The sequence below is a fragment of the Rhipicephalus sanguineus genome, chromosome 3 (genome assembly GCF_013339695.2).
Source record: "Rhipicephalus sanguineus isolate Rsan-2018 chromosome 3, BIME_Rsan_1.4, whole genome shotgun sequence".
NCBI lineage: Eukaryota > Metazoa > Arthropoda > Arachnida > Ixodida > Ixodidae > Rhipicephalus > Rhipicephalus sanguineus.
The window spans coordinates 36,218,862-36,245,807 of record NC_051178.1 but is presented as its reverse complement, the minus strand read 5'-3'; the positions used below and the strand labels follow the sequence as shown (position 1 = coordinate 36,245,807).

The 26,946-nt window shown below is 46.9% G+C and overlaps 1 protein-coding gene across 1 annotated transcript in view; it reads left to right on the top strand.

Annotated features, from left to right (window-relative positions):
* Nucleotides 1-23,324, top strand: part of LOC119386558 (elongation factor G, mitochondrial) — a 111,556-nt gene extending 88,232 nt beyond the window's left edge. The window contains exons 16-19 of the mRNA XM_037653840.1: nt 2,552-2,627; nt 15,689-15,757; nt 16,494-16,654; nt 22,458-23,324. Coding sequence (XP_037509768.1) covers nt 2,552-2,627; nt 15,689-15,757; nt 16,494-16,654; nt 22,458-22,652 — 501 coding nt within the window. The 3' untranslated portion in view covers nt 22,653-23,324. The remainder of the gene's footprint in view (nt 1-2,551; nt 2,628-15,688; nt 15,758-16,493; nt 16,655-22,457) is intronic.
* Nucleotides 23,325-26,946: the final 3,622 nt, after the last annotated feature.

Genomic DNA, 26,946 nt, shown 5'->3' with positions numbered 1-26,946 from the left:
CGTAACGTGCTTGGTCTCTCATTTTGCGGCGCCGACGCGCGAAATTGCTAGCCGCTGCTCGGAGCGGTCAATGCGCGACGAGCTTGACCGGGAGCCCGCTGCCGATGCGTAAAGTGCCCATCCGCACTTTCGAGTAGCGAGCGGACGATGCGATTTGTTGCTTGCGACGAAGCACAGTGCGGCTTGTCCGCTAGCGCGATGTCCGTGCCCGCAAAGTTCGGATTCGTCTCGTAAACCAGCGCCGTAAGCGGAGTTAGGCCTAGCCACGACTCCGAGCAGTAAGCTCGGTCGCGGTGTGCGTGGCCGCGGTGCCCGATGTTTCAAAGCACGTCATGTTCGATCGCGAGTACAAAGAGTAGTCCCGCGAAGTTCGTCACGGAGGACGAAGCAAGGACGAAGTACTGACAAGCTGAACTACCCGAGACGCGCATCTGCGATGTTCGCGACGAGCGCGGCACGCTACCGTCTATCGTACACTGATGACGGCGCTTCCGCTTGCAGCTGTCAAACTACAGGGTAATCATATTCTAAATTATCGTCGACCCGTGTACACAGAACGAGAGCGAACGCGTCACTAAGTAGCGCGATTTTCGACAGTCGTAACATCAGGTAACATAGCGACGCGTAAGCAGCAGACGACTGTCCTCTCGAAGCGAGCATCGGACCAATGGCGAGGCGTGCTGGAGCAACATGGCGGACGCGGCCAATCGGAGGCCTCGAAACGACCTTCGCAGATTTGCTTTTTGTGCGCTTGTTTTTAAAGGGAGGAGCCAGCTGAGGCGGGGAATTTGAAAAGGAAGAAATGCCCTTTACGACGGGCTCAAAATGGCGGCGCCCGGTTGTACCGTTGCGGAGCAAGAATTTTTTGAAAAGCACTGTTTTTTTGCGATCTCCACAATAATTTTCGACACCTTAGCCCGCGCAACTAATTTTTTAAAGCACTTCTAGGTGGTTTTCAGTGAAGATATTTTGGAATTAGATAGAAAAAGGGCTACAGAAACTGAAAATGTGATTTTCAAAAAATCGATTTTTTTGCCATTTTGCGCGATACGAAAGCCGCGTCCCCCCTTAAATCACTCTGTCATCCTCTAGCCCCCCCACTGAAAAAAGGGTGATCACCGTCAGCTGCACTCTGTGAAATCAACAACTGAGGTGAAATTTTCCTTCAGCACAGCACTCGTGTAATTATATAAGGAAATTTGTCCTACGTACGCATTAGCCGTGTAGATTGTCCTCAGTGTCTCAGGACCACGCACTGTAAGCTCTCTGCGGTGCAGGCTGCTTATGCGACGCTTTCGTGCCTTTCGCTCCAGCATTGCAAAGCAGGCTACACTGAGCAGGGGCTCTAAACGTTAAATCACTCTGTTATCCTCTTATTCTACTCTGCCTGGCTTGAAATTTAAATCATCGATGACGAAAATACAGGTGGGAACCGGCAAACATTTTATGGACCTATCAAACCTGATTTAGGAAATTAAATTTTCTTTCATCGAAAAGAAATAGCATCACCGCTGCTCTATGTCCGAGCTGGTGTGGGCCGATGACTGTGCAGAAGTGTTGAGTGTTTTCGTTTGGCCGACCTGGAAGTGCTGAAAAAGGTTTCTGCTTTAGTCTCCGATCAACCTGCTTAGCCTTGCTTAGCTTGCAGCGAACGTGGTGGCTTGCAACAAGGTGACGAATGAAGCAGTGGATTCGAGCACATTGGGAAGCCCAGCTTTCAAGCTTGCCCAGCAACTTTATCTACCGGACCAGGGAGATGATCAAGGTCCACGGTTTTCTGGACAAAGGAGACTGAATTAATAGCCGGGCCAGTTGGTCTCGATTCCTCTTGAATTGACTTGTAAAGCGTAAAATACAACTCTGATGGCAAAGAAGCACACACGCGCCTGTCTCTCCCTCTCTCAGCAAGGATCAGTTCAAAGGGTTGTACGCACGCAGAAGCAGCTCAACATCGTTGTACTACAATCGAAAGCATTTATTAGACTCATATGAATCCATCTCGCCAGCTGCTATAAGTAGCCGCTGCCAATGTAATCGGAGGGCATCCTTCTTGAATTACGTTGAGGAGACACTGTCCGGCTATTCCAAAAAAAGTTTATTAGGTATTGTTCAGCATATCAATGCACTGTTTAGTGTGCACACGTCATTTTAACGCCGCGAGATTTCACAAATTTCGGACGTTGTGTAACAAGCAGGCGATTTTATGGTACACCAAAATTTTCTGACAAATGCTGAAGAACCAATGGTCTATAATATGCTGTATTGAAAATAGTTTTGTTCTTTTATTTTTTCATGTAGCCGTGCATAAGTGGTCATTGCACGATAAATCATTCTTGCGTCATTTGTTGCATCACGTTACGAGCATGTGTTGTGTGCATGACTTCTAGGTGCATTCGTTGGGAATCGTGCAAAATTATGCTGTGGCAGGAACTTCGTAGTCTTGGTCTTTTGTGATAGCGCAAAGTGTGGAATGAAGGACAAAGGTCAGTCACCGTCACCTCACCACTCCACGTTGTAGGCATGAACGCGCTCACCTGTTTGACCGGTGCAGGGTTTCCGAGCAATGTGCGAGAAAGGGTGCCTGACTGGTCACAAGATTGCTGGAGTCCGATTCCGGCTTGTTGATGGTAAGTGGGAGCACACTGCTTACACACACATACATGTAAAATTATCATGGCTAAAAAACAAAGAATGACTTAACAGAGTTAAATAGAAGAATGGCAAAGGTGTTTTTTCATCCAATTTAAAGGGGTACCGACACAAAATTTCACGGCCAAGATAGCCTGTGGGATCGGTTCCCATGTACATGTGTACATCATCTACCAAATCTCAACAGCAAATATAGCTTGGAGGGTAATTTATATGAACGTTGACGTTTCCTTGTGCAATCCTGCACTATATGCCACACCTCGCGACATTGACATCATCTGAGGTGACCTGAAGGTGACCCTCAACTTCCACGACGTCACCACTGCATCTGGGCTCTGAGTTGGTGCAGCTAGCAATGATAATGTCATAGTCACCAGTGCCCTTTTGTTGCGCTTGTGCCTGCTGACCTCTATTCAATGGCTGCTCACGAGTTTGTGCCCATGGCAAACGTGTGGAAAGTGTGGAAGCCTCAACAATGTCAATGGCACCAGATGATGACGATAATGGCAACGACAATGTGCAGCACATGCGGCAGGTGAAAGAATGTGAGCGGATGATGCAGGCAGCGCGGAAGTGCATCACAGTTCTCTGTGTACGTTCTAGATGGCGTTAGTTGCGCTCGGGGGCTTGTCGTTCTCCAAGCTCTCCCGAATTGAAACTGAGACTGGTCAGTAATCAACAGACTGTAATTAATTATCTGTCACAAGCTGCAGCGAGCAATGTGCTGTGCCATGACTAGCAATGCCTCAGCAACATATTGCTGCAAAAAAACTCCAGACCAAAATTTTTGGGTCAGTACCCCGTTAATTAATTTCCTACTACAGTCGAACCCGTTTATAACGAACTCGAAAGTGTCGCGAAAAGTGGTCGTTATATCAGTAATTCGTTGTATATGGACTCGCCCTTAAAAACGTGCACTTAGCGGCCAAGCCGTTTTTTTTTCTTTGTGCACTTTTATTAAAGTGCTAACAACCCCTTCGGTGACAAGCTAAGCCTTTTCGCGTCGTGAAGCGACGCCCGCTGCGTGCTCACGAGTGAATTAATTGCCTTTTCAATGAGCTGACACCGTTTCACCGAAGCACGGTACCGCGACGTGGAGCCGATCATCCCTGGCTAGTTGCGTGCAGCGCGTCGCCTACTCGGGTCGCGGAGTCACTGCCGGGCCGCTTGCTGTATGCCGTATGCGCGCGTTTGTACGTTCTTCGTGCTTGCTTAACTCCGGACCGTGCACGGGTGCGGCGACTAGCCTCTTCGTTCAACGCGGCGAAAACAAGCATTTTCCAAGCAACGCGCACTTTACGTCTCCGCGATGCTCTCGCGGCCCTGCACGACGATGCGCGGCGCACTTGAGTTGTCACCTAGTCAAACACGCAGTATACGCTCGCTGTCAGTGCATCGACGTTTCTCGGTGCCCGCGCCGCTCAACAACAGCGAGCTAATTTCGTTTCTACAAAGCGACGCGCACTTTAAAGCGGTCTCGCACAACGCGGCGGCGGCGAACTTGCGAACGGCAGCATGGCGCGCTCGCTACCGCCGTCAATCCGCACAGTGTACGGCGTACGCCACACGCCCAGCCGAGCAGATATCTACAGATGACTGTGATAAGGTTGTCGGCTATAAGGCATAATGGCACGTTCATCGACGGCCGCCACCTCGCCTTCGCTCTTTTCTGATGCTTATCTGCGAAGGCATCGCCGCAATCGCGCGGAAATCGTAATCACCGATCGACCGGTCTCTGCCGTTACCGAAAAGAAGGACGACCTTTTGCGGCACATTGTGGCGTCGACGAGTTTAGGGACGCAGTGAACCTTTTTGCGATGGAAAGTTATCGCGGTTATCACTTCTTGCATTTATTCCTTCTTGCGTTCCAAGGCATTGTTTGGTTCATCGTAGGCGGACGTCGTAGCTGCAGAGAACGGCGTCAGGAAAGGTTACTGTGTGAAAGCTGACCGCAAGGCTTCATGCTGCCTACTATTCTTTTTTTCCGCACTGCCATTCTACCACTGAAGAAACGCCTGGAAAGTGAGCGACATCGCTCACAGCGTCCGAAATCTGCGTGCGGTGCTCGCCGATCTGGATATCTTAGTCGCAAGTAAACTGGAGCGGGGCACGCGCGAGCGCGCGCCCCTGTCACGCTTTAGAAGGCATGTTTTAACTTTTTTTCGCCTCGTATGCGCCATATTTTTACCGCGACCGTGACTGAAGTGTTCGTTGTAAAAGTAGGAGGCTTTGAAAAATGTTCGCTATATCTGGACGCAGCTTCAATGGTTAGCATAGGAAAATCGTAAGTGCACCCAAACATGGTCGTTATAACCGATAGATCGTTATATGTGGGATCGTTATAAGTGGGTTCGACTGTATTGTCAGCAAGGATACACCGACTGGGGATCTCATCCGGCATGGAGTCCATGTAATGCTACAGCTGAAGCTAACACATAATATCCTCCATGCTTTTCTTGTATTAATTGTCTGTTGGATTCATTATGTTCTGTCTAACAAATAAACGAGCCCCACAAACAATTTTTCTTCTTCTGTTCTTTCCTTTAGAACAGAAGAGAGCCTATGCGTGGAATCAGACAAGTGGTCCCTGCATTTACAGAGATCATACTTATTCTTTGTGTATTTTTTTAAAGTGAACTCAAACGAGGAGCATCCCGCATACTCTACTGCAAATGATTTGTCCAGCTGTACCCTCTTTCATAATCGTCCTCGAGTAAGAGAGCTGTACTCATTGCATGTGAGAGCTTTGGCAGAGGAGATAGGTGTGCCGCTCCTTGAACACCAACTGATGACTCCCACTAAGCAGCTTCCTCCATGGCAATGGCAGCTTATACAGTGAAACGCGTCTTTCGTTGATATTGCAAAACATGCGCCTGTGGCAGATATACAGATGTATTTTCTAAAACGACAACACAAATACTCTTGTACTGAGTTTTTCACAGATGCATCGAAGTCTCATGCTGGCGTGTCTTACGCAGCAGTCGGCCCATCTTTCTCGGATGCCGGAGTCCTGCACCCTTGTACAAGCATTTTCACAGCAGAGGCTTACGCGATATTGGCGGCCGTTGAACACATTAAGTAACTAAAAATTAGGCTTGTGCGAATAGTAAATTTTAGGTTCGAAGCGAATTCGAAGCGAATAGTGATTTTGGTCGAATAATTTCGAATCGAATTCGAATAGTATATATCACATATTATAAAGAAAAATGAGCATATTTGTCATGACCCAACCAACCAGCACAACGTTTTTTTTAAATTGTAACAAGGCATGTGCAAATGTCATTCTTTTTGGTTCAAAGGAAGTGGAAGCAACTTTTAATAGTAGCAGGATTTGGCTTTCAGTAGAATGCAAATGATAACCTGTAAAATATGTTACGTTTTAAAATTTACTATACTTGGAGCATATAAGCCGGTATAACAAGTTTTTAAATTTAAAAAATGATGAATCGATGTGAGGGAATATGTTCATTTAACCTTAAAGTGGGGCTTCGCGGCAGTGCGGATTTTTCCTGGAAACGTGTATTCACGGTATAGCACCTCTCCACTGCAGTGAAACTACCTTTACAGAAGGGGTTACAAGCGGACAGTGCGGATTTTCCGTGGAAAGGTGTATTCACGGTATAGCACCCCTCTACCGCAGTGAAACCACCTTTACAGGGGGGTTATAAATGGACCAATATACACCTATTCGTTCATTTCGAATACTTCGAAATTTTCAATAATTTAAATTCGAATCGAAGCGAATTCGAATACTGTATTATTCGTTCGAATATCCGATGTGCTCGAATATTCGCACAAGCCTACTAAAAATACAAAAAGCTGTTGTATACAGATTCCTTAAGTGTCTTAACAGCTTAAAAAGCTCTCAAAAAGCTAAAAAAATCCTGTTATTGCATCTCTGTACTCGCTTCTATGCACCATTTACACATTGAAACAGCATGTCGTAGTATGCTGGGTGCCACGGCACCATGAGATCGAAGGAAATGGGATGTCTGACCAACTTGCCGCATCCATCCACACAAGCGCTGTCAACCCAGTAATGACTGTCCCTGCAATGGACCTGAAGCCCTTCATAAGAAACAAGCTCAGGGCTTACTGGCAGCGCCAATGGGATAGGGAAACACAAAATAAACTACATCTCATCAAGCCGCACCTTGGTAACTGGCCAGCGGTATCTCAAGAACGCCATACAGAAGTAACACTCTTCAGACTTCGGATTTGTCCTGTAGTGACCCACCCTTGTGTGATAAATGTGGCGAGACTCTTACTGTGCTTCATATCCTGCTGCAATGTCCGGAACTAGTCGATAAGAGAAGAAAGCATTTTCCATTATTATATTGACATCAAATTCCACTCCATCCTGCTATGTTTATAGGCAGTGAACCTCTCTTTAAGTACGAGTCACTTTTTGGATTTTTAAAAGACATGGATAATTTTCACATTATATTCCCTGGCAATCCGTAGCGCGACCTCACAACGGAGGTGGCTGCTGTGGCAGTTGTATCAAGGAAGCACCTGTCTCGCGGCCTTTGGACTTAAAGGCGTTGAGAGGCAGCTGTGCTCATTACATTTTTTCACTTGCTGAAACCATCATCACTCATCATTCATTCAACACCCATAGATCATTACACGTGTCACTGCCATTGTGGAACCTCGTTAATGCGTACCTGCCGGGAACGCCGCGTAACTACGCACTAAACGGTAGTACGCATTAACCACCAAGTAAAGATTTGCATCTCCTCGCGTACGCCATCGCCGCCAGCAAAGAAATAAATACAGTGCCACAGCAAATATTGCCTAAAGTACCCATTGCAAAGCCTTTTCTTTCTTTTTGCCAAAGTGGAGAAAAGATTCTGGTACTCTCGCACGACCGTCCGATAGTGCCGATAGCGCGCGGTGGCGACGCCAAGCAGCATTTCGGAACTATTACAGGGTCCGGTATACGCAGTGACCAACATAGCGACAGAACGGACAGTGTCGGCTTTCCGCGATATATGTGCGTGCGTCTGTACCGCGATCTGCTCATAAACGAAAACTGACGCAGTTCCAGTGAAACGCGGTACGGCTGCGTGGAGCCGATAGTCTCCTGGCTAGTTGCGTGCAGCGCGTCGCCTTCTCGGCTCACGCCGTCACTGCCGGGCCGCTTGCTGTACCGCACGCGCGCACTTGTCGTGGGAGTGTTCTTCGTACCCACTTCGCTCCAGACCGTGCACAGATGCGGCGAGTAGCTTGTTCGGTTAACATGGCGATGACGAACTTCCTGCAAGCGATGCGCACTCCGCGACGCTGTAGCGGTCCTGGCAGCGAACGGCAGCGCGTTTGGGTGGTCGCCCAATAAAAGCGTGCAGTATGGTTACAACAGCGCTACGCTTGCTGTACCGTACGTGTGCGTTTGACGTGATAGCGTCAATGCAGAGGTTTCTCGTCGCCCGCGACCAGCAACGCTCAACTCCGCAACAGCGAGCTGCTTTCTTTTCTACAAAGCGGCGCGCGCCTTGAACACGGCCCCGCGCAACGAGGCGGCAGCGATCGGCGGCCCAGCGCGTTCAGGTTGTCGCCTATTAAAAGCGTGCAGTAGGCTTAAAGTGGTGCTGCGCCGCACGCGTGCCCGAGCAGATATCTGAAGATACTTATTGTGATAAGGTTGTCGGCGATAAGTCATGCTGGCGCGTTCGTCGGTGGCCGCCGCCTCACCTTCGTTCTTTCCCGCTTACCCGCAAAGGCATCGCCGCAATCGCGCGGAAGTCGGAATCAGTGATCGACCGATCTACGCACTTCTCGAAAAGACGGAAAACCTCTGGCGGCACATTGTGGCGTCGGGAAGTTCAGCGGCGCAGTAAAATTTTATGGCACAAAACGTTATCGCGGTACGCAGGGTACGCACTAACCGGTAGGCGTAGGGCGAAGTACTACGGCTTAAGCGGTCAGCGAATGCATTGGGCTCTATGAGACTCGGTCGGGGATTCGTCGCAACTACGTTTTAACCGTTAGTACGCTTAAAGCGGGTACGTATTAACGAGGTTTGACTGTACAGTAGAACCCCGCTGTTACGTTCCTCACTGCTGCGTTTTCCCGGCTGTTACGTCGTTTTCCGCCGGTCCCGGCATAGCTCCCATAGGATACAATGTATTGGGAACCCCGCTGTTACGTCGTAACTGTGGGACCGTTCCCGTATGATACGTCGCGAAGTGCGCCCGGAGCCGACCGAGTGACTACCAAAGAGAGCGGCCATGGTGCATTTTCACGCAGCTTGGCCTCGTTTGACTGTAATATTAGCCGCATGAGAGGCGCAAGCAACAGAATCTTTCAATTGATGCAAACAAAAGCATGGCCTTCGAGATTCAAATTGCAAAGATGGCGTCTATGACGTAACTGCTCGCGAAAGCAAGGCCTTCGAGATTGGCATTTACTATTGACGAAAGCATAGCCTCTGAGATTTGCATTGCACAAACATGGCGTGTATGACGTAATTGCTTGCGAAAGCAAGGCTTTCGAGATTGGCATTCACTTCTGCCATCGCGTTGGCGTAGACTCATCATCATCGTTATTTGTCGGAGAACGGGAGGAGTTCGAGCTGGTTGGAGCTCGCATGGTCGTGCGTGCGGTTCGCGGTCGGACTCGCCGCGCCGGTCGTGATTGCGTGTGCTTAGTTCTTTCATACCTACAGCTGTTGGTGTTAAAAAAATCACATACGTTGATTACATTTCTGTGTATAAGGCCGTCCTAAGCTCCGCGTTTCTATCCATCGACTAGATCGCAGCTGAGCGCGCCAATTTTCGTGCTGCTCGTAAGAATTGAAATAAAATTTTGTACCACTAAATATTTTGCCGTTTTTCCTGTTTTTCGGCTCTTAAGTTTCCCGTCTCTTACGTTTATTTCCTACGGTCCCTTCAAAAACGTATCAGCGGGGTTCTACTGTATATATATTTTACACTCTGATATAGCGCGTGATTTTAGGGCCTCTATACAGCCATGTTACACCCCATCGTAAAAAAAAAGAAAGCAGTGGTCAACACTAACACCAAACCTAAAGACATGGCGCTCTTTGGCCTACCCTGGCCCTTGCACAACAAAAACCCATTACAGTGAAACCTCGGTGATACGAATCTCACGGGACCACCCAAGTAATTCGTATCATCCGAAATTCGTATCACTAGAAAGCATGGAAAATTAGCATGCGACAAAAGAAAGCTGGCGTACATTTTCATATATTGTTTTTCATGGCCGCAGCAACGTCAGGAAGATCACTGAATGATTGTCAGTTAAGTTTTCAGGTGTCGGAAATCGTACCAGCACTCGTAAATATACGGCCCGTACGCGCGTATTTAATTAATGAACCAGGGGCGTTGTGACCCGCGGCAGCAGTAGCCCCTTCCAAATTTTAGTATGCTTTTTGCATGACACCGGAGCACCGCAGCGAAAGTAACAAAAGAAGCGGTTTGTTCGCGATGGATCAAGTCCACATAATTACAGAACCACGGTCCTGTGTTATGATTTTGTTATCGCAGAGGTGTTGGAGATGCTTTTTGGGAGATTTACGGCCATGCCCGCACAAGTGCGACCTCAACGGTCGCGCATATTGACGTTGTACGGCCTGACTCCGTCGCCAAGACCGTCCTCGCCTTCTTTCGGTCCTCGTCCAAATTTCATAGGACGTCTGATGCACGAGGCAGGCACGTGTAAACACAGCACAACGACAGCAGCCCGCGTCGACGCGTTAGAAAAAAAAGCGTGGCGCTTCTGTAACCTAGAGTTACTGTATATGCTACCTTTAGGTAGCAGAGTTGCGCATAGGTCTGGCTAGCAACCACAGCTATGCGGTGAAGTCGCACTCCGTTTTTGCAGGCGACATGCCTACCATGTCGCCGATTAACATGTCTGGTGTGTCGAACACCGGCACTAAGCATTGGCTGTCGATGACCAGTGTTAATCCAGTTCGCTGCAGCGGCGGCGTCGAGAAATACAAAAATTAGCCCGAGTGTCAGCTTCTCCGCAATGCATGGTTGCTAGCAGCGTTTGGAAGACAGATGCACAACTCTGCTACCTAAAGCTTACAGGAACTTTACTGTAACCTAAACGCGAAGGCACACGGAGGCACATAATAGCCTCAAGGAGTCGTGCACACAATCTCGGAGGCCGTGACGCGTCTCCGAAGGTTGATTCTGACTGTAAGAAAAGTGTTTTTCTTACATCGTGATTCTGAGGATTTGGCGGTGCGGCGCGTATGCTCACGCTCGCGTTCCCGCGCTCGCACGTGCTTGGCGCATCTTCCGCGACAGCGCGGACAGCACCTCGTCGTACTTGGGCAGTAGCGTACATTCTTATCAAACGTCGCTAGGTGAAAATCGGTTCGTAACAACCATACTTCATTACACTGCAGGCCAATGGGCCTTGGCCGGGACGAACCAAAAATTCGTATCACCCCGAAATTCGTATGAGCTGTGATCGTGTCACCGAGGTTTCACTGTAATCATCATTATCAGTGACAACTTATTTTACCACATGTAGTGCCATCTAGCGGCTGCCGCAGCAATTAACATAAATAGCTCAAATTAGCCCAAAAAAATGGTGCTACACATACTCACCAAGATTTGTTCCGGGGAATCATTTCTAGAGAAGAAAATAAATCAATCTCAAAACTTTATGGAAAAAGGTTGTATAATCGAGGTTCTACTGTATATCCATGCACAACTGCAGCTTTATTCTTTATAATGCTGACAGCACAGCCAGAAGTACCGAATATTGTCACGTGGTCTAGGCCAGGGGTCGGCAACCTGCAGTTCGCGGGGCAGTATTATGCGGCCCCAAGCACGACGTCGGAACCTGCCACCCCTCCCTTTGTCGCTTCCTATCTGAAGGCAGACATGGTAGTTCTGACCTCAAGTGGGTTTAGACAGAACCAAGAAAGACAGGCAAAAAGAAAGTTTGAAGAAACTAGCAGCAGCTATTATAACAGTGTTCGGCGTCTGCCTTGATGTGGATATTTGTGAGTTGGTTAAGAATGTTCAACACCAAAAGTTGATTGAAAGAGAAAGAAGGAGAGAGAGACATAACTTTTTAGCTGGCAGATTGGTGGGGAGGGGAAGGGGGCAAACCCACTCAGATGGCTGCCTGGCAAAAAAAAAAAAGTTTTTTTCCTTGTGTTTTTAAACTGCAACCTTGCAACATGTGTGTGCTGAAAATAAACATGATTTCAGTTCCGCAGCCCTTTGCCTGCAAAGCCTGCCCTGATTCGCCATAAAATAACTAAGGGTATGTGGCAGTATTCATTCAGTGTTCCTGAAAGGGTGAATAACAATACAACACTGGATGCTTGTCGCTGTGTGCCCGCGAATGTGCAAGATGTCGGCAGGGATGGTGCAGGGAAATTCTGTGGGCTGCTTTTATGATGGTGGTGGAGAGGCTATGATTTGTATAGCTAAACCAACTGCTGCAACCATTGGCTATATTAAATGTAGGGCACCAAGTATTGTTAGCTCCCCTAGTAATTTTTTGTTCATATATTTGTAACTAGTAAAAATAGTGAAAGTGGGGTTTTTCAGTGCTGTTAGTTGGTGATCAGGGCAGCAAGGAAAGCTCACGAACCCTGTCTGAAACCACAACGGGCAGCTTTAAAGGACCAGTGACACCAACTTTACACATGTCGCATTTTTGCATCCGCGTGTAGTTATCGACCCCCTAGTACCGATTTACCACTGATAATGCCACTTGGCGATGAATAAATATCTGTAATATTGATTAGTATGACCAGTAACGAGCGCGGTTCAAAACGGGTGCAAAGCCCGCCACTTTGTAGCGTCGGCAGCGCTGCCGCGCGTTCACCCTTGCGGGCACGCCCCTAAAGGGCCCCATGTGATCGCGTGGCCACACAAACCGGTGACGCGAGTTTCAGCTGTCATTTCGTCTGCTAGGCACGCACGTGTAGTTATGTCTTCTTCACCACCACAGTCGTCGTCGCCGTCATCAGTGTCTTCAAATGATGAAGAACATGCTGAGGCATTGGAAATCGCTGCGGCTCACGACATCACGAATCATTCTCGCTTCGATCCTCTTTAAAGAAGTGAGTCTGAAGTCGACACCAGTCCGAGCAGCGACGAGTAGGCAGCTGGGGACACACTTGGGCCATGCTGGCTGGGAAGAACATAGATCAGGAAGAAACGTTTTGGACAGGACAGGCGTAACACACACATAACAACAACAAATGATTTATTCAATGATTTATTAAAGGCAGGGGTGAGACAGCTGCGCATATTGCGCATTTTTGATACGATTCCGTTTTCCTGCGCCAAGCTGCTCCAAAAGCATAAAAATTGCAAAAATTGCGCCGAACTGCGCCGAAACGGCCCCACAATCAAGAATTTTCAAGCCCGCGTCACTTTCAGCGTGGGAAAACGTAACTTTAGAAGCAGCGCCAGGGATATGTTCGCAGAACACGTTAACGCGCCCAAGCGTGTCCTTCTATGTGCCTTTGTAATAGAGGCTTCCATAGTGCTATGATAATCGCCTCTGAGCGGTTGTAAATATGTGTAGTGTCCAAGGGGTAAGGTTTCTCGGCGCTCGCGACGAATTTTTGAAGGCGGTCCCTCACGAGGTGGCAGCGAACGGTGGCGCAGCGCGCTTTTGTTATCACCTATTAAAAGCGTGCGGTACACTTCACGCTACGCCACCCGCGCAGCCGAGCAGATAGCTGAAGGCGCTTTATTTTAGGCAGTTTTCGAATAGCGTATGCTGAGTTAGCGTTAGCGTTTGCGGCCCGCTATTTCCGTCACTTAACGGGAGCCCGCAAGCGGTTAGCGTACGACGTATGCGCAGTTGTGCGAAAAGCCAACGCAAAGCTTTGCGTACGCTATTCGAAAGCTTCCTGAGGGTTCGCCCTTCAGGGAGGGCAAATATTAATCGCAGCGCCCCTCCTTCCGATTAAGTCAAAGTATGGGCGGTATCGACTTTGCCCCCCCCCCCTGCCCTTCGTGCGCACGCCTATGGGGGTGGTCATACTGGCGCGTTCGTCGGTGGCCATACCGCTTTTGTTCTTTCCCGATATTACGCGCGAAGGCGTCGCTGCAATCGCGTGCTAGTCGGAATCATTCATTGACCGTTCAAAGACGTACTGCTATGCAATCAGTTTTTATTGCGATAGCAATTATATGGACAGTCTCGACGGGTTCTTGCCGTCGCCGTCATGTCCTTCGGATATGAAGTCCAAATTGATAAGATCCCCCCGCGAATTGTATGTTCTACAGCGGGTAAAAGCACGCGAGCAGAGGCGACGTACGCGGCCGAAGCAAACGAGCCGGCCCATTGCCGTCGCTCGGAGGCTGCATGCGATAACATCACCCCGCTCGGAAGGCCTGCCGTCGAAGCAGACAGGAAACTCCCCGCCCGTTTTTAACAAGCCTTAAAAGACACGAAGACGCGCGGGGGGGGGAGTGTCGCGCGAGGAGCTACTTTGAACTTTGCGCGGTCGCGATCACTGGCGCGCTATCTCGAAAGCCATCACAGCGGGGCGGGCGGCTCGTATACGCTTCTACGTGCTGTGCTCTCAAAGCGAAGTGACTATGCGGAGAACATGGCTCCCCTGGAGCGGCCGTATTTTCTTACACCATCGTTTTATAGTTACGCGAGATCGGATACAAAACAGTTAGCTGCCAGCCTTACTTCGTGTAACACTACAATTTGTTGCTATCGCATTCATTGCTTCGCCCTTGCGGTGAAACTGTGACTTTTTTTTATTATTTGAGAAGTGTGATGTTTTTTCTTTTCTTATTTTCAAATGTAAAGTGAACCTACCTGGAAAAACTTTTTTTATCTATTTCATATGTTGTTACCAGGGTTATATAAATTGCGTGGTTTGTAAAAAGGTAGTGTAGTTCATACTTGGCAATAATCTGTTAAAAAAAGCTTTCTCCAAAAGCTCTTTGAATGTTATGTGTATTCTAAGCCGATTAAAATATGTGCTTGTTCCTCCAAGTTACTACAAATTTGTTTTTTCAAGCTCCAAAAACGACATAATAAATGCCGCTAACTGCTCCCAAACAAGGTTCTCCTGCTCCTAAATTGAAATTTTGCTGCTCCCAAAACTGCTCCCAAATCGATTTCAGCCGTCTCACCCCTGTAAAGGTGAAATACGTCCGCACTGCTCAGAACACCATTCGCGTCTGCTGATTTTTTCGTTACGCCGGGCTCGCCTTCTTTCATCCCCCCCCCCCCAACACACAAACGCACAAACACACGCTGTCGACGCTCCGCACGTCTCGTCCCCAGTCAGGAGTCCATACTGGCGTGTTTCACCAATGTCACCATCAAGTTCCAAAGAACAGCACATTTTTTGGGTGTGTAAGGCCAACGCAAGGCCAGTGCCTGAGGAGGTGTTGGTAAGGCCAACGCTCAATGCAGTGCGGAGACGCGGGGAGAGACGCAAATTGCATGCGCAGTCGTATACCTGGAAGCTTTTATAAACCAACTTCGCAGCTGTCCGTGACAAAGACATTCCTTCTTACAGTACTTGAAACGCCGCTGATGTAAGTAGCGCACAACTGTTTCATGACATGCTGGCACGTAATGCAGTTGAGATTGTCACTCCCAGTTATCACACGCTGACAAGCACACGACAAATCATAAGAAACGGCGCGGCAAAGACGCAGGACTTGGCCAACCAACCAAGACAATCGAAGTGAAGCCGCTGCGAGGCGTCGCTGTTAGTCAGCACCACGATGACAACACTGAGATCGTTGACGTTATCGTTACTAGTGCATCGTCACACAGCACCTGGGGTGTGGCCTGGGGGCTGGCTGAACACGTCATAACACTGTCGATGTCACAGGGTGCTGAACGCACCGTTGAGCTTTCGTACGCTGTTTGCTCTCGAAATAAACTAACTTCTGCGCAAGGGACGCAATTCATACTTTGCTCCAAAAGCTTTTGCATACCAAGCTATCGAGTGAAGGCCACATCTCGAGCTTCAAATTTTATGTCACTGCTCCTTTAGAGTAGCCGATGTTTGCACGTCAGGGTTTCACAATTTGCATGGTGACACGTGCAGGTGACAATCACATGGTGGACTCAAACGACATTTCCTTCTTCCTGGCAGCTCAAGGTGCCATTAAACAAGGTGAGTCAAATAATCCTTGTGGACTGATGCCTGAACCACGTGTTGACAAAAGACTAGTTGTATTATTCGGTGTTATATTTAATTAAAAGGGCCCTAACAAGGTCAGGTGACGTATTGGTGTTTTAATGAGAAATATGGGAACAGCAGCAGTTCACATGCAGTAGACAATAAGAGTGCAGAAATAGCGAATAAGTGGGAATTATGAACAGCGCATAGGTATCTACTTTACAAGTGTTACATGCATACGCCATTTTCTTCTCACAAGGCCTCCCTATGCCCTTCAGGCCTGATATGCTGTTGTTGTCTAGACAAGAGAGAAGTACAGAGCAAGCTGGAGGCATTTGTAAAGAGGGATTGTTGCAGGGCTACTTGGTAGGTCATGGCGAAGAAAGCTGTGGAGGAAGAACAGTTGCCAGCTTGCACTATAGCACTTGTCATTACTAATGAAAACAAGTCCTTTCGTCCAAGTGTTAGCTCTGTGCTTTGATTTCTGGTCTTGTAAAAAATTTTCAAAGCACGGTCACATGCTTGACAAATTTACTGTTACACTACACAATGACTCCTTTGTAAGGAAACTATGCCACAGATAGTTCTGTTGTCCTATTGTGACCAATCAAGCTTACCAAAGATACGTTTGCATGAAAGCTAGTGCATATTTGGTATTCTGTTTTGTCCGACAGGCAGCTGCACTGCTGCCTCGTCATGAGGTGTGTGTGTGGCTTGTATGTGTGTGCAGTGTACCAGTACGGCAGCTGGTACCTGTTGGAGCCAATCATGAGCGTCGAGGTGATGATACCTGACGAGTTCCAGGGATCGGTGCTGAGCTCACTAAGCAAGCGCCAGGGTCTTGTTGTCTCAACCGATGCCAGCGAAGGCTGGTCCACCATCATGGCTGAGGCAAGTTGCACCATTTTACTGTGATAGCGTTAAAGTGCTCGTTTCGCAGAAGTTCCAGTGTCGGTGTCACTGTCGGTGTCATTGGTTGTGAGCAAAAAATCAGCTTGTCCGTGAGCAAAAAATCTAGAAAGATGCAAATAAAATAGATAATAAATATCTTAGGTTCGAGTGAGAATCAAACCCAGGCCTTCTGGGTGGCAAGCAGGTGTTCTACCGCAGAGCTACGCTATTGCTTGAAACTGCTTCGAAAAAAAAAACACTGTATGAATGTCATGTAGTGGGAGGAGTCTCCTTAACGCATGTAATATTGCGTGGCAGAAGCATACAATTGTGCCAGGCGTCAAAACATGTGATTTGCGCAACGAGCGGTTGTTTTAAAGGCCCACCCATTACAAAGCACCCAGGCATATTTAATCATCATCATCAGCAAAAGCATCTACAAAGTGAGCAGCTGCATAGGTTCGCGTGTTGCCTTATGGACACGTAGTGGGCCCTTCGCTGATTCACAGAAGGATGAATTATGGTGTAGTGGACACCTTGCAACTGTACTCACAATAGGCATTTCAGGGTAGCTTGAAACAGCCAATGTTACATGCACAGGCATTCATTTTCTTGTGGCACGATTGAGGCATCCACCGAGAACCGAAGCTAGGCTAGCAGTTGAGAAGGAGATGTGCACGGGGCCCGATTACGCTATCGCGTTTTACTCTTGAAGGCGAAGCTAAAGCATCCTTCATGCTTTTCTTCTCTGCTACACTCTGGGAAGCTACACTGGGACCTGGTTCAGTTCAAATCTTTTGGACCACGATAAATGCTACTTTTTCATGTGTATTGCTTCAAATAAGAATGCGCATTGTAAAAAAGAGCAGAAAAAGACAGTTTCTCACAAAAGAAGCATTGATAGCAACAGCATCCTCATGGACAACTACTAAAGGAAGAAGGTTTCTACTATTAATGGCCAGCATTTGTTGATTCGACCTTTAAGGGACTGACAAAATTGCGCTAATTGAGCTAAACAAGAGACAGAAAACTAAAGTCCCTCTGACTTATTAGCTAGTATTTGCCCCTATTGCAACATGTCCCCAAATCAAGCATGCACCAACATTTCATCAGTCTAAAGTAGAACGTTAACATAAATATGACATAGCAGTTGCTAAACTCGACTGCAACTCAACTAGTAAGCAGGCAGCAAGAAGTTAGTAATGGTCCAAGAAAGGTAGTAACAGCTGCTATTACTACCTGTTTGCTTGCAGTTACAAACTTTTTATGCACACTTTTTTAAGGGTGTAGGTCATGCACGTGCCTTCAGAACTGCGTTGACGCTGCCTATGATCGTGTCGTTAGTGACTACAGTTACATCGACAGTGAACGCAGCGCTCATACGCTTCGTTTTGACTTGATGCAATGCAAGTGCAATGTTACAAAACCCTCACATGGCAGATGCTGTCAAAGATGAGCTTTCAGCCATGATCCGCATGCTGGCTTAAAACTCACTTGCTACATCACGATGGACAAATGGTCAGTTGCTGGGCATTTTATCGGTGAAAAAAATTATTGTCATGTGTGCATGGTGGTGGTGGTGGTGGCAGTACTAGTAAGGGAGGAGTGCAGAGCACATTTTGGTCTAATTAAGACGGGGCCTCGCGCTGCGGTCACATTGTGAACGTAGTCATGGGATGATGAAAATTGCAGCTTTTACGCTACTGCAAAAGAGTTGACTGTTGGGCGAGTTGGTGTTTTGACATAGAAACCTAGCAACTAGACAGGACACACAGCAAGGAACAGACGAGCACAGGCGCACACTAACAACTGATTTTGTCAACTGATTTTACCATTGCCTGCACAGCTTGTTAATGTATAAAGGTGTGGATCTGCTTAATAAAATCAGTTGTTAGTGTTCGCCTGTGCTCGTCTGTTCCTTGCTGTGTGTCCTGTCTAGTTGTGCTACTTACAATGGTTTCTATGTTTTACACTACTGTTATGCAAAACAAAAATAGAATGTGTGTATTCATGCAAAAAATAAATGTGTACTGATGTAATAGACATCTGTTTGTTGTTTTTTTTTATACTTTCGATAATTCGACTTTTGGTGAATGTGAACATTCTTTTTCCCCAATATTTTCTAAAGATAAAGCCAGCAATGAAGTTTTCTTTTTGATGCTAAGAATGGCTGAAAATTTTGCATTCCTAGTCGTGAAACGGTTGATTATGCAGTGAAAAATTGGAATCGTTTCCAGCAGTGATATCACTTAATCTTCGTTTCAGAAATGTGGAGGCACATTGTGTGTACATGTCCAGTCACGGTGATCACTGAACGTTGTGCTGTCTAAGCTATAAAGTGCAGACAGTAACGTAATGTTTATTCATAAACATCAATGAGACAAGGCATGTGAGAGTGCATATTTGTCTCTATGTGAAGAGGCATAGAAAAAAATTTAGAAGAAGATTTAATCTGAAGTTGTGGAAGGTTCGATGTTGTTTTTTGGGAGAAGGGAGTATGATTGTACATAAAGGGACTCACTCAATTTACACGTGTTGTCCCCGTCTGTATTGTGTCTTAAAATTAAAAAAAAAGAGGTTATATTTCTTCCTCACACCTATGGTAGGACAACGAGACTGCTAGCTTTGGCCAAAGCAATGTATAGGGGATGATAGCATTGTCTTTGGCCTCCTGGGACATTGTTTTACACAGATGGCACGATACAGTGCTCAAGTAAGCTCTTGCTAGGTCAGTTCTGGCAACTTGGCAACTTCCAGGCAGCAGCGTTACTGAGCACCTAGCGAAATATATGTATAAAGTTTGAAGATCGATTCGTCCGGTATGATAGAATAAGTTCATTCTAACGAAGGCTGACCCACTTGTTCTGGAACAGTGATGTCTCACGCCAGGAGGACATCAGGAATGGGCTTGACGACATAGTCACTGCAAGCATGAGTGAAGTTGTTGCCAGTTTCATGAATGTTAGGGCCTTAGGTGCAGTGTTGTACACGTTCCTCTAAAACAGTAACGAAAGCTCATTCCTTCCCAATCTTGAAACAAGTTCCCGTTACAGGTTCCTTTAATGCGAAAGGAACTTGTTACAGTTACATTTAGAAAATTGGAACGTGTCATTACAGTAACGTTACATTTCACTTTTTAAACAAAATATAGTGTTGGTTAATCCTGAGGTGAAATAAAGTGAGCAATTTAAAGCTCACATCTAGCTACATATATTATACGAATTTGACATCGCTGACAGCAGGTTATATGTACACAGCAGTCCACTGTTCAAGGGATCATTGGAGCGAATGGAGGCAGCTCGGTACAACTGCCGGCCGGTGTCTGCAACGAGTTTCGCGCAGGCTCAGTATACTCTGTGAGCTGTGCTCTTTCATCGTCCGCTGCAATCTGCTTCTGTGCTTCGAATCGTTGCAAAGTGAACCATTCTTGCGACGAAAGATTACCGGGCATGGGGCTCACTGTGCCTGTGCGAAACACATTGAAACTGCCGGCTGGCGGTGACGCCGAGCTGCCGCCGCATACTCCGATGTTCTCTTGAACAGTGGACCGCTGTTTACATAAAACAAATGTAAATGAATGTTCCTAGACGAATTTGTTAGAGACCACCAGCCATACTACAGACATGTCTACCTGCAACTTTCATGCTCGTCTATTACAAGTCCAACACATGTGGCACTTTCCACGTCGGTCTTCAAATACGCAGTCAGGAAACTGCGCTTCAGATATTCAAATACAAATCTCCACACATGCACCAATATAACTAGATTTTTTTTGCCGGAAATTGCATTGAAAGAAAATACTTAGGTGTTTAATGGGCGCTAATTCAATATTTCAGTATGAGTAGAAAATAATGTCCAGGATACACATTTGCAACTTAGTTAAGTCCCCTGTTCGCAGTCAGCAAACGTATTTCTGTATATTTCTTTCTCTGTCTTTCTATCTTTTCCTTTCTTTCTTCCCTTTCTTTCTCTCTATTTTTCTCTTTCTGTTTTTTATATCTTTTCTCTCTCTCTCTGTGGTTCTCTCGCCTTCAATTTTTTCTCCTTCCCTTTCTTTCTATTTCTCTCTCTCTCTCTCTGTCTCTATCTATACTAGTTCTCCCCTCCTCCTCGACCTCACTTCCCTTTCCCACCCCCTTGCTGTACTACACTATATACTGTAAAAGTTATGCTCTCCTAGCGTGCGCACATGTTGCAGAGAAAGGCTTAGCCAATAATTTCCTCAACACTCAGCTAAGATATGTATACGAGCTAATGGAAAGTCAGCCAGAATGGTATATTGCATTGGTGAGATGTTTATTTTTACTACCGTGCTAGTCTGTAATTGGAAAAGGCCGTTACTTGATGTATTCGCTCTAGAGTTGAATGCAAATTCTTTAGTGCTATGTGTTTGTCATTGTGTCGTGATACGAGCTGAATGAACATATTAGTTCTCTGTCTGTGTTGAATAGCTTCCAAGTGTCATGCTGATGTCAAATAAATACCACGCAAGAAAGAAACAAACTGCATAGCCGGCTGGTTACGACGCTCGCCTTCGGATCATGGGTACACAGGTTTGAATCTTGCCTCACCGAGAATTTTTTTTCACTAAGAATTTCTCTCTTTCTTTATATCTCCTGTCTCTCTGTACTCGTTCTTTTGCCCATCAGAGGACAAATCGGCGCACGTGTTCTAGGAGCGAGGCAGAAAGGAACAAGAGGACGAAGAGAGCGCGTGCTGGCTCATAATGATGATAACTTTCTACGACACATGGCAAACCTTGAGCATAACCGCTCTGCTGTAAAAAAACAGCTGTTCCTCTCGCACGTGGTAGGTCTCAGTGTTGCGCGCTTCCCTGCGCCCCCAGTGGGTGCCTTGAAGTGAAAACCAGGATGCATCATAATCACGTGACAGGCGAGCGGTACATTTTTGCGCCTCACGCGGTTGCCCATATGCCCTGTTCTGCATGGTGTGCGGCATGCGTGCACCTGTTCATTGCCATAGAACCTTTACAGAAGTAATGTCGCTCCCTCTGCTGTTCCTTCTTAAACGTAACAAGTTACCATTATAGTTCCACCGATCTTGAATGGAGCGATGGTGTTCCTCCCAAAAGGAACTAGTTCCAGGATTGTCGTTCCTTGGAACGCCGCTCCGTACAACACGGTTTAGGTGGTATGCAGATAAAGTCTGTAATACAGAGCCTGTTCAGGAGTTTGGGCCGAGTTTCCGGAAAAAGAGGAAGTTCCAGGCAAAGGGTATCAGCGGAACAGTCGACCAGGGCAGAAGGTGTCGCTAGGAAGTCCTACCCAAAAATGCGGTCATGAGGGCAATTGTTGATCACCGTAGAAAGGACGGGAACGTGGCGGCCAGCAATGCTTATTCGAGCTGTACACGTGCCACTGACGGCAACAGTTCTGCCATCGGCAATGCGTATGGCTGTAGTTGCAGCAGGCGTGAGGACTTTTTTGGTTCGGCGACAGAGATGGGTACTTATTATGGACAGCTGGGCTCCAGTGTTAATCTTGTCAAAAAATGCCATCCACATGCACTTCAAATAAGTTCTTGTTCGTGGACGGAGGATAGGGGTAAGACAAAAATGATGCAGCGATATTCTTACGTCTCCTTTACTGAGCTTGTCATCGTAAAGCACACTTCTTAGTGTAGTTGGAATTAAACCTGCAGGACTATATATCGTACTGTTGGCATGATTTGTAGCATTGGTGGGATAATTAGGCTAGTTGGGAAATTGGGTGTTGTCGTGGAAGGCCACTTCTTCTCAGAGCCTTCTGCATGTGCTCACAGACAGGCCTGTTGCATTTTACAGGTGCCTCTTAACAACATGTTTGGCTACTCGACCGAGCTACGTTCAATGACACAAGGCAAGGGCGAGTTCACCATGGAGTACTCGCGCTACTCTCCAGCAAGGCCTGAGGTACAGCAGCAGCTGGCAGAAGAATATCGGGCTGAACAGGAATCTGAAGCCGCCTCTGCTGCCGGGGGTGGAAAAAAAAGGCGCTGAGCGAGTCTCCTTAACTAGGTTATGGAGAAGCATACCCATTGTGCTGTGCTTATCTTCAAAAGACGAGGACATGCACTCACTGCTCGGAAGGTGACTCGATGGTTCTTCATCATCATCATCATACTGGTGTTCCTACCCTATTGTTTCAGCTGTGTAACTGCACGGCGCTGATTGCCTGGCAATCAAGGACGGCAGAAGCTGCCAGTTATTCTCAACCTTTGAAGCTTTGTAGCGTATGCTAATTGGGTGAGCCCCACTACACGGCCTGCATTTGATTCGTTACTTGCACTGAGGCCATAGGACTTTTTACGAAGGTGGTTTTACACCTCAAAGTTGTTCACATGCGTGTTTACATAGTTGTTCATAGTTTTGCACCCTCTGTAGTTCTTTTCATTGCCAAGGTCTCATAAGTGTCCATGGTTCCGAACTTAAATGTTAACAACATTGTAACAGTTTCAAGATTAGTGTGGCTTTTTGAATCTGGTGGATTATGCAGAATGCGTGCTTACAACCTGAGAAGCCTTCTGGAAAGGCCCTCGTTGTACTAGACGGATGACTTATATTTTCAATTGTTGACTTGTGCTTTAGCATTTTAGCAAAGACATGTCATCCTGACATTCCCATGTGAGCCAATCTTCTGAAATCATTGACAGTTGTAGTTTCTGCATCATATTTAGTGACCACTGTTGTATTTAAACTTGCTTGAGTTCAGTTGAGAAATTTAAGCTACTGTTAATGTTTAGATTGCTTCAGAAATCTTCAGAAATGAGCTCATACAACAGTATTGCACACCAAAAATTTTCGGCTGTAGTCGAGGTAGCAGCACATGCCATATGCTGTTTGTCCTTTTTGGTTGTGCACAAAAGGGGTAATGCCTTCCATGTAGTCACTACTTTTTAACCCCAGAACGTGTTTTGTGCTTTTTAAAGCAACATAGAACCTAGAGGTCTCAGTATTGTGTGGTGTAAATAAAATACCTCTACAAATGACATTACGGGTGCATTGCCTAGTGACCACAGCTCTGACACACTAGGGCATTTGACAATTCATGTAGTACAATGCAGACGAGTGCACAGTATTACCTCTGGTATTACCAACTATTAACGGGGAGAAACGCGATGGCCATGCTCATTTGAAAGGGAAGTGCGTTAATGAAGCAAAGCTACAACAAGAGACAGACTCTGTACATTTTAATAATGCGCGTTGGCTTTCTGAGTAAACCATTTCTAAGTGACAGCAGCGGAGCATGTTAGCTTAATACACCAGTTTAAATACCGTACCGTGAGTACTACAACTGTTTTGTTCAGCTTATGGCAGTACATTTCCTGTCGCAGCTCAATGTAAACAGAATTAAGCTGCATATTTGCACTGAACGTTTATATTGGCCTTGCATGCAATGCAGGTATTGGCCTTGCTTAGCACGCTGAGGTGTTGCGCTGCTGAGATCGAGGTCGTGGGTTCGGTTCCCGCATACGGCAGCTGCATTTCGATGAGAGCGAAATGCAGTAACACCGTCTTACTTAGATTTAGGTGCACGTTAAAGAACCCCAGGTGGCCAAAATTAATCAGAGGTTGCCCACCACAGCTTGCCTCGTAATGATATCGTGGTTTTGGCTAGTAAAATATTATAGCCTTGCACGCGCGTGAGCCACGGGCAATACACAGCTGCTGCTTTAGAAGCGTGAAAAAAGAACCAAGGCGGCAATAAAATGTTTGATGGCTTCGCGAAATCAGAGGTGGTTATCATCGGGAAATATCGGCATAGTCATAAGCATGCGTGATCCCAGGGGGTATTCCATACTATGATGCTAACCAAGCGAGCTGTTGAAACAACCAAACCGACATTCGAATCAGCAAACACGGTGCGTGATCAGGCGTCAGTATTATCTGAAATGAAACACGCCGCTGCAGGAAACATGCATGGTCAAAGTGGGAATGAAACATTTTTTTGTGCCGCATCATTATGCTGTCAACGGGAGCTGTAAAAAAACCCAAGGTGGCATTAAACTTGCGATCCAAATAACGTTGTTATCATTCACTGCAACCCTCGGCAAAAGGGAAACTCTGTGAAACTGAACACTGCGCATTGCATTGCTGCCAGCGACTCAACAGGGCAGACGTAAATTTATGCTCTTCACACTGAGCTCATAATAAGTTTAAAGCCCTCTGGCAGAGCTTGGGAGGCCTATATATAGCGTGCGCACAAGCAGCCCCGTCCTCTGCCCGCTTTTTCCCTCATCTTGTCACAGCATGGCATTTCCAACCAACGCCTTCCCGCGGTAGACTTAAAGGGGCCCCGCAACACATTTTCAGCATGGTCAGAAAATGCTGCTGATTGGTAGTCGAGGCTCCTGAGAACACGCGAGCCGAACATTATAGCACAGCACGCGGCTCGAAAATTCCAATTATTTTCAAAGTAAGCTAGAAACCGTTCCCTCGTCTTTCTACAAACGATGCAATATGCCCAAATTCACAGCCATTTGATTTGAGCATCATGAGCTCCATAGTTACCGATGCCGCCACATGCCCATGTGCGCGTTCGTGATCACACTGAACGCAAGCCGTGCGTTCGAAGAAAAGAAAGAAAAAGTGCTAAAGGTCATGACGCACGCATGGCGTAACTTCTTTTCCCCTGCCACCCCTCCCTGCTTAGCTTCCAGTGCGCTCATCGGGACGAGAGAAACCAATTACAGTGTGCGACAAATCTGTAACACTGCTCATACTTGACGGATTCTAAATATTTTTGCAGCGGTCAGTTCATGAGGCAATGAACTTCTTTAATGAAGCCATTCGGTGGTGACTTGGAAAAGGGCCCCTTTAGCGCTCCCTATGGACTGCAAGAATTATTTAAAAAAATTCATTTCCTTTTATACTCTGATCAAGCAGTCAAATTGCCAAAGCCACATTCAAAATGGCTCTCAAGGCTTGCCAGTAGGTTTATCAGGCATTTCAGCGCTCACACAGGCTCCCGTGAGTACGATCAGTACCTGCCAAGAGCCCTGCTTAACTGATGCTTCGGAGACCTCTAAAAGACGTCTCGAAACGGCTACGGACGGCTATAGACGTCTTGGTTTACGAGAAGATCAAGAATAGACATTTTTGCAAAATAAAGCACTTGCCTCTCAAATATGCCTGCGTACTGTTTATTACCGTTTTCAACAGCTACGACATAGCCAGAGTGTATTCTGCCAAAGAAGTCCACAACGTCTACTTTGAGACATTTTTAGACATTCTGGAGGAAAGTGCGCGCGCAACGACTATATAAATGATTCTTCAAATGTTTTGTCCACGAGCGCAAAGACGCCAAAACGGCATGTCTAAAGAGCGGTGACTGTCGCTTTAGTGAAAGAAGAGACGCAGAAAACAAAGCCCTCAAAATAATTGGTTTCGCTCCGCAAGGCGCGTTTCTATCAGCAGTTTGGTAAGTATATTCTTTTCAAGCCAAGGCGGCTAAGGCCGCGCAACGCTCGCGCAACAGCGAACAACAGAAGCAAACGCAGGTAAGCCAGGCAAGCATGCTACTGATGCTACGCAGTCGGAGGCTCGAAGCGGGTGTTGTCGAAGCGCGCATGTTTACCCCTGCATTCAAGAACATCTTTTCACTCGGCGCTCCACCTTGACTCAATGTCGATGGCAGACACACCTATTGGCAGGAATGTTCACTAAATATTGAGCAATAGGCGGGATTATTTTGTGAGAACCGTTGTGTCTTTTCTGTTGAATGGTAACGCTGTGCTCAGCTCGGTCAAGTGAAGGGTGAGGCTTGTTTCAGAATACTTGTTCCTTCCTCCCCCCTTTCCCCTCTTCCTCCACTAGTTCGCGCCAGCCGCCAGTTCGCGGCGGCAGCGGCGGCTCGATCGGCAGCAGAGCTAGGCGACGGCCGGCGGTGATTTGCGTTTTGTGTAGCGTTGTCAGCTTTTGTTTGTGAACGGATGAACGGATTACGGGCTGTTTGGCATCAAGTAACGGTGATCATACTGTCTGTCGCATATTTTCCATCAGTGTTTGGTGAAACAAGCTTTACTGTGCTTTTTGCGACGGTACGTTCGTCGGTACGTTCGTTTCAAGAAGCGATTGTTCTGCTCACCACCTTCGTTGCAGCCAGACAAACAGCCAAGAACGTGTGCACGTTCGGATAGAGCGCTTTTTTCGGTAAGTGCATCTGACCTTTCGTCGTTTTTACTGAAAGGTTTTAGCATTGTGATTAAACTGTGAACAGTTCTTTGCTAAGTTGAACCGCGTGGTCGAACGCGAAACTATAGTATACGCGCCGGTGCGAATCGTAAGCCAGACT